We start from the raw sequence: 8,117 nt of genomic DNA on the forward strand, positions 1-8,117 counted from the left end.
GCAGCCAAACAACTGCCGGGGAAGTCTCCTTTTCCGATGGCCGCATTGATGCTGGCCGAAGCTCCTTGTGGTCGAGGTGCACCACCACGTGCCCCACCGCGTCCTCGGCCTCGGGCCGAGAAGAAATTGTTCAACTCAGGCCGCCGGGCCCGGCTAACGTTGAGGATTTGCTCGACCTCGGTGGCGCGCTTGTCAGCGGCTTGCCACGTGGCGAAGGTCTCGAGCTCGATCTTGCGATAGACGCGGGAGGGGATGCCGCTCAGGTACTTGTCGCGAAGTTCCAGGTCCCCATACCCGGAACAGTCCGCCGGACCCTTGAACAGCGCAGAGAATTCTGCGGCGGTGCGCTTCTCGCGCATGGTTTTGTCAGCACAGAGCTTGGTGAGCTCCACCTGTGCTGCTGCTTCGTCATCGAGGTTGCCGAAGCGAGCCCTGAAGGCCATAGCAAAGGCCGCCTCATTGGCGAAGGGGGTCGTGATTCCTTGAACACCTAGCTGTACCAATACGAGCTGGGCGAAGTAAGGGGTGGCCCAGGTGCAGGCATCTCCATCGAGCAGGCTTAGTGCAACCTGCACCTTGAGTTCAATGGTGGTCAACGACGTGTTGACCAGCCAGTAGATGCGCAGCTGTGACAGGAACCTGTCGCATTCGATGATGGTTTTGCCATCATACCGGAGGGGGAGGAGAAGCTTCAGGGTCTCTTTGTCGGGGGCAGTCGAGGGAGAAGACATTATCGGCGCCGGGGGGGACGGAGGACGGCGCCGGGGCGGAGGCAGCTGTGGTGGCCCTCCGCTGGTCGGACTTCGAGGGGAACGAGTGCGCGAGCGGCCTCACGGCAGAGACGGCGGTGAAGGCGCTGGAGGAAGCCCGGGGGTGTGGTCACGTACGTCAGGGACTGCTGACGTGGAGGCGAGCGCTGTTGGCGAGGCGGGCCGAGCAGAATCCGTGGGCTCGGGCTCCGAGACTCCTTCTTCACTCGCACTGTCCTCAGGCTCTTGCTCTGGCGCAGGGTCTGGAGGGATATCTCCTTGTGCTTGACTTGGACCGGCGACCGGTCGGGGAAGACGGGAGCTGGGGGAGATAGGGCGAGAATGCGGCGAGGCGGATCGAGATGCGAGGGTGCTTCGGGGACCGAGTGGATGTTGCGCCCTTCGGATTGCTTTGTAGCGCGGATAGTCCTGGTCGATCGATCGAGGTGTCCGATTTGGGCACGGCTGCTGCTCGCAGGTGCGGATGAGGGTGTCAGGACCGTCTGGGATGTAGACGTCGACAAGGTCCTGAGAGTCGAATGCGTGAACGAGGCCTTGACAGGCAGCCACGTTGGATGGGGGGAGGACAGGGAGGTGCGCGTACTACGAAAGGCCGTGCTAATCTAGCTTACACCTACGGCGCCCGAGATGACACTGAGATTCACAGTTCACGTAGGGCCCAATACTGCTTTTGGCTAGTGTGCAGCAGGAACCAAGGCTACGTGTCCGTGAGGACAAGTACCGCCCACTGAAGTGCAGGTACTGAAGAGTTCGTCTCTCGAGTGTTGGCGATGTATCGTAGGCTATCTACGAATTGTATGGTATAGCAAGGGTGCGCACCACCCGACCTGTGGGAAGAGGATTGAGTGAGTGTGTGGGTTCCGATGAACACCAGCAGCGGTGAGGAGTTTCGACCTAATGTCGCGACTTAGGGTCAAGCAACTGGGGAAACACAGACAAGGGACGCTGGGGGCGTTCGACTGGGTCTTACCGAAGCGATGGTGAGCTTATGCTCAAACCTAAGGCTAGGGACAAGATAATATATTAGTGAGGTAAGAAAAGGAATACAAAGGATGCTTACTGACCTAGGGACAAGAGGTCGAAACTGAGGTCCCTAGGGCAGCAGAGGCCGGCTTATATACAGGGGAAGATGAGGGCAGGCTGTGCGCACTGGTCCGTGTGCACCTGGTCCGTGCACAGCATGCTGACGCGGCCCCAGGGGCCGGTGAGTCCGAGAGGCTGTGTCAGCGGAGCCCGAGCTGTGCCGCGCACTGCCGCCCCATCTAATCTAATCGTACAGTAGATAAGGACTTGTCCGTTCGAGCATATAGTACAGAGGTCGCGGGTTCGAGCCCGCGAAAAGGAAAAAATTAAATAACGGCTAGACGCTGTACCAACTCGTGACACCAATGAAGCGACACGTATCCGCACCACCTGAAGAACCTGCGCGACGCATGGGGGTGGTCATCGACAACGTGTTCCTCGAGGGAATCATCAACGAGGCGAAGGAGAGGAAGGAGAAAGAAAGGCAGACAAAAGCGGTACCTATTCCTCCACTGCGCAGCGCTAACCCCAAACCCCCGACCAGTTCCGTCGCGGGACCTTCGCGCCCCCGCCCCGATACACCCATCGTCTTTCGCAAAGTCGACCCCGACTAGACACCCGACACCACTCAATGGACGTGGGACAGCTCCTGGCTGAATCAGAAGCACCTCTCTGGCGAGGAATGGATGAACGTAGGGAGGAACGCATGCAAGGAGTGGTTTGACGAAGAGGAGGACAACAGTGTAGATTGGGAGTTGTATGGAGATGGTGAGCAGTAAGCAGTCAAATGGGACTTCGACTCTGGTAGGGGGGTAATGAAACATTTATCGTTCCGTTCCATTCCTTGTATTACTAGCGCCCATACCGGCGCCTGTCTTAGCGCTCACCCACAGGTTGAACATTATGTAGCTTACATAATGGGGTCCGTGCGCACTTCGTGCCTGGTATCGTACCACTACGTTTCCTTCTTCACTAACACGACCACATAGACACGATGGTCCGTGCGCAGTCGGTGCTTGTATAAGTAGTTGTACCATTAGTCGGTCGAACCCTAAGTTCGACCTGGTTATTCATTCAAGTCTCTGCTCCTCTTCGCTTGGGGTAGTGGTCATTCTTGACTTCCTCGCTCGATCTTCAGGACGACGTACTGTCCATAAGTCCTCGCTCGTTGTCTACGAGTCAGGCATCGATATAGGAGTATAAACCATTGTATCATCAGGCATGTAGTACAGAGGTCGTGGGTTCGAGCCCGCGAAAGGGAAAAAATTAAAAAACGGCTAGACGCCGTACCAACTCGTGACAATGAGCCCATGATAGATGCTACAGCAGATATGATTGTTGATTAGGTCATGTATGTTTACTGGGCCATCAAACAATTGCCCAAATGGGCTGAGAGCAAGGTAGCAGACTGCAATCATGAATTTGCCTGAATAAATAAAGAGCAAGGCACCAATGTATGCCCAAATAAGAGGTCATTATATATAATGCTCCCCATGCACTGATTGACAGGCAGCATTATATATGATGCCACATATACACAGCATCATATATGACACTGCTCATGTGCTGAATATCAAGCAGTGTCATATATGACACCATGCTCATGCTGGGAACTGGATGTGCTGCCATTCACTTGAACAGGCCACCCGCATGTTGAATGTCATGGTCACGCTGATTATTGGATGCACCACCCCTGTGCTGAATGCGGTGGGCTCGTGCTGATGACCAGACATGGTGCCCGCATGCTGAATGTGGTGGTCATGCTGGTGACCGGACATGCAGATTATCAAAAGTGCCGCCCGCATGCTGATTATTGGATGTGCCACCTGCATGCTGAATGTGGTGGTCGCACTGATGACCGGACACGTGGCCCTTTGCCCAAATGGGAGAGCATTATAAATGATGCTACATTGAGCATAGAGCATGCTGCCGCTCTACAGGTCATGTGGTGTCATATATAACACCGCCCGCACACTGGAAACTGGGTGCATATGATGGTGCACCTGCACTGGATGCAGGGCATGCCGGTGTCATATATTTGCCCAGTCTGGGACCATCATATATGAACACGTGCTCAGAGCAGGCAGCGGCATATATGATGGTGCGCTCGAAGTGGGCAGCAGCATATATGGTGCTGTTCCAAGTGTGGGTGGCATCATATATGATGACGCACCCACACGGAAGGCTGGGCGTGCCAGTGTCATATATTTGACCAAACAGGAGGACGTCATATATGACACTGGGTGCACTGAGTAGGTGAGCGTAATAGATAGTGTTGTGCTGGGCCTGGCTCAGAAGCCTGAGCCAGGCCAAGCCAAGCCCGGATAGGCCAAGCCAATGTTGGAACAAGGGTGTGAACGGTGTGGGGCGCGTTTGTTCACGGGCGTAGTGAGGCCCGTAAGGGACAATCGTGTGCGGTATGTACATTGTGCGGGGTTGTTATATACTACGATAGGGGCCTCCGGCCCCTGGCTACTCGCGCGCCCGAGCTTTCGAGCTCATTCCTGACCACGCGGGGCTGCGCGTTTCAACAGCCAAGCCAGGCCAAAGCCCTATGCAAGCCCTCTGGTAGGGCCTGGCTTCACTGACAGGAAGTCCGAGCCAGGCCAGCAAGCCTGGGGCCTGCAGTACTAGTTTGGACCTTTGGTGCGGCACCCATCAGCTTATTATGGATGCGAGAGGTGCAATGACATACCTTAGCAAGTTGTTTGGTACATCTCCACAGTGTCCGGAACTCCATAATGAGGAGGTTTTCTGTACACCGGAGACAATGGGTGCTTCATGCTGAACAGCAGACTCTGTGCTTGAGTGTCTTGGTCAGCTTACTTGTCTTCCACTTGTCTTCTTTATTGATACTATATTCATAGCATTGATTTATACTGAAGATGGTAGAAATCAACAGTGTTTGACATGGCTTGTAACCAGCAAACATGTAGGGAACCAAGTACAGAACAAATGTACCATATGCGGTCATGTGATTTACTACTGTAAGTGTCATGAGTTGGTATGGTGTCTAGCCATTTTTTAATTTTTTCCTTTTTGCGGGCTCGAACCCACGACCGCTGTACTACATGCCCGATATGGACGCGTCGTTATCTACTGTACGATTAGATTAGATGGGGCGGCAGTGCACGGCACAGCTCGGGCTCCGCTGACACAGCCTTTCTGACTCACCGGCCCCCGGGGCCGCATCAGCATGCTGTGCACAGACCAGCTGTGCACAGACCAGCTGCGCACGGACCAGCTGCGCACGGACCAGCTGCGCACGGACCAGCTGCGCACGGACCAGTGTGCACAGCCTGCCCTTATCTCCCCATGTATATAAGCCGGCCTCTGCTGCCCTAGGGACCTCAGTTTCGACCTCTTGTCCCTAGGTCAGTAAGCCTCTCTTGTATTCTTTCCTACCTTAACTAATATATTCACTTGTCCCTAGCCTTAGGTTTGAGCGCTGCTCACCATCGCTTCGGTGAGACTTAGTCGGACGCCCCCAGCTCTTAGGTCTTCCTCTGTCGCTTGACCTCAAGTCGCGACATTAGGTCGAAACTGCCCATAGCTGCCGGCGTCCCTCGGGACTCCCACAACTCACATTCACTTCCTATAGGTTGGGTGGTGCACACCCTTACTTTACCCTACGATACATAGATAGCGTACTATACATCGCCACCACTTAGGGAACGAACCTTTCAACACCTGCACTTCAGTGGGCGGTGTTTGTCCTAACGGACACATGGACTAGGTTCCTGCTGCATACTAGCCAAAAGCAGTACTGGGCCCCACGTGAATCGCGAACCCTAGCGTTACTTTGGGCACCATAGGTGTAAGCTAGTATAGCACAGTGATGCGATCTACGAAACCCTAACCCCTAACCTGGGTACGACCTAGGTGGACTAGAGGCAGGTTATTGTCTTAGTGAGAGGGGAGTTAGCAGCAAGGTGTCCCGCAGTTCGAGTGAACACGAGAAATGCCCTCGGAAAAGGCTACGAACACTAGGGAAGGTACGAGGTGGCTCGACACGTCGTCGAAGCTACTCGGAGGCTGGGGGTAGTTAGCGGGGGTCGGTAGAGACAATCGAAGCTCGGCAGAGCTCTTCGATGTATCGTAGAGGGAAGCGACACAATTCGATAGGGGGTACCTAGCTAGAACGCGGTTCGAGATGCAACACAGTTTCTTCGATAATAGCCGAAGTCGAAAGGTTCGTCGAGACGGTATCGACGAGTAAATGCAGTAGACGAGGTTTCGAGGTTACGCAGCGAGGAACGAAGTGACGCAGTTGAAGGTTTAGACGCAGGGCGAACTCGCCTTATGAGCTCTGAACTCGAGGGGGGAACCGGATCTTGTATTTTTGGAGAGAAGTACGACAGATTTTATACTACGCAAGGGACGCTACGACTATCGAGAGTGGCACACTAGTACAAGGGGCTTTGCATTGTCCCGCACGAGTCTGCCTCACCGAGTGGCACGTATCAAGTCCATTGGTAGAGTGACGTCATGCCGAACACGGAGATGAAGAGAAACATACGAGACACTTCGGACCGGTATCCGTCGTCGAAGGCATGCCGCGAGGTTCGATACCTAATCGGGAAAGACCGGCTATGTCGGTGTGGCACGGAGTGATGCCCGCGCTTGGACAAACGGCGTCAAGTGGCCCTATTGTCTGCCGAATGCGGGAGATGTCCCGAGATCTACGCACGAGGCATCGGGACGACCGTGCCGAGCTTCGAGCAAGCGTCGCGCACCGTCGAAGATGTCGAAGAGCGTCGAAGGCGAAATCGAAGTGTTGGGTGAGTGAGTCGAAGTGCCGGACGGGATGCGACTGCCGAAAAGAGGTGTATCGGGGCCCAGAGGGGCTTGGCGCCTATCAACGGCCTTTGTAGTACGCGCACCTCCCCGTCCTCCCCCCATCCATTGTGGCTGCCTGTCAAGGCCAGGTTCATGCCTTCGACTCTCAGGACCTCGTCGACGTTTACATCCCAGACAGCCCTGAGACTATCATCTACACTTGCGAGCAGCAGCCGTGCCCCAATCGGACACCCCGGTCAGTCGCGCAAGATTACCCACGCTACAAGGCAATCCGAAGGGCCCAACATCCACTCGGACCCCGCAGCACCCTCGCATCTCGATCCGCCTCGCGGCACTCTCGCCCTGTCTCCCCCAGCTCCCGCCTTCCTCAAACTGTCGCCGGACCCAGTCAAGTGCGAGGAGATCTCCCTCCAGACCCTGCACCAAAGCCTGAGCCTGAGGAGAGTGCGAGTGAAGAAGGAGTCTCGGAGTCCGAGTCCGCGGATTCTGCTCGGCCCGCCTCGCCGACAGCGCTCGCCTCCACGTCAGCAGTCCCTGACGTACGTAACCCCTCCCCCGGGCTTCCTCCAGCGCCTTCACCGCCGTCTCCGCCGCGAGGCCGCCCGAGCACTCGTTCCTCGCGAAGTTCGCCCGGCGGACAGTCACAACAGTCGCCTTCATCCGCGGGCAGTCCTTCGTCCCCCTCGTCGCCAATAATGTCTTCTCCTGCCGCCGCCCCTGACAAGGAAACATTGAAGCTCCTCCTCCCCCTCCGATATGATGGAAAAACAGTCGTCGAGTGCAACCGCTTCGTCTCCCAGTTGCTCATCTACTGGGCGGTTGACACGACCCTCTCCACCATCGAGCTGAAGGTCCAAGTTGCCCTTAGCCTCCTCGATGGTGACGCACGAGCCTGGGCCACTCCCATCTTCGCCCAGCTCGCCGCTGTCCAGATTGGGACTCAGGGAGCAACAACGCCCTTCGCCAACGAAATGGCCTTTCTCACGGTGTTCAAGGCCCGCTTCGGAAATCTTGACGACGCCGCCGTGGCACAGGTGGAGCTCACCAAGCTCTGTGCTGACAAAACCATGCGCGAGAAGCGCACCGCCGCAGAATTCTCTGCGCTGTTCAAGGGTCCGGCGGACTGTTCCGGGTATGGGGACCTGGAACTTCGCGACAAGTACCTGAGCGGCATCCCCTCCCGCGTCTATCGCAAGATCGAGCTCGAGACCTTCGCCACGTGGCAAGCCGCTGACAAGCGCGCCACCGAGGTCGAGCAAATCCTCAACGTTAGCCGGGCCCGGCGGCCTGAGTTGAACAATTTCTTCTCGGCCCGAGGCCGAGGACGCGGTGGGGCACGTGGTGGTGCACCTCGACCACAAGGAGCTTCGGCCAGCATCAATGCGGCCATCGGAAAAGGAGACTTCCCCGGCAGTTGTTTTGGCTGCGGGAAGCAAGGGTACCGACATTTCGAGTGCCCCAACTGTAAGGACAAGCCTTACACAAAACGTGCCGATGTGCGGGCTACGGTTGCCTCGGGTTCCA

At 56.2% G+C, this 8,117-nt stretch overlaps 3 protein-coding genes across 3 annotated transcripts in view; 2 read left to right on the forward strand and 1 right to left on the reverse strand.

The window, feature by feature from the left end:
• Nucleotides 1-991: 991 nt before the first annotated feature.
• Nucleotides 992-2,036, forward strand: POSPLADRAFT_1137010 (hypothetical protein; the record flags this gene model as incomplete). The annotated part of the gene is made up of 3 exons (XM_024484748.1): nt 992-1,054; nt 1,239-1,343; nt 1,839-2,036. Coding segments are annotated over 3 exons (366 nt in total), but the record flags the coding sequence as incomplete, so codon positions are not given.
• Nucleotides 2,037-6,475: 4,439 nt separating this feature from the next.
• On the reverse strand, nt 6,476-7,253 carry POSPLADRAFT_1138552 (hypothetical protein; the record flags this gene model as incomplete). The annotated part of the gene is given in 2 exon segments (XM_024484921.1): nt 6,476-6,773; nt 6,793-7,253. The coding sequence occupies 2 exon segments, from the start codon at nt 7,251-7,253 to the stop codon at nt 6,476-6,478; spliced, it is 759 nt and encodes a 252-aa protein (XP_024340627.1).
• Nucleotides 7,254-7,288: 35 nt separating this feature from the next.
• The window catches only part of POSPLADRAFT_1137556 (hypothetical protein), a gene marked incomplete at both ends in the record, with an annotated part of 1,824 nt that continues 995 nt past the window's right edge, over nt 7,289-8,117 (forward strand). The window contains one exon of the mRNA XM_024484799.1: nt 7,289-7,843. Within this exon, the coding sequence (XP_024340628.1) occupies nt 7,289-7,843 (555 nt within the window). The remainder of the gene's footprint in view (nt 7,844-8,117) is intronic.

This window comes from Postia placenta (genome assembly GCF_002117355.1).
Source record: "Postia placenta MAD-698-R-SB12 unplaced genomic scaffold POSPLAscaffold_4, whole genome shotgun sequence".
Classification (NCBI taxonomy): Eukaryota; Fungi; Basidiomycota; class Agaricomycetes; order Polyporales; family Adustoporiaceae; genus Rhodonia; species Rhodonia placenta.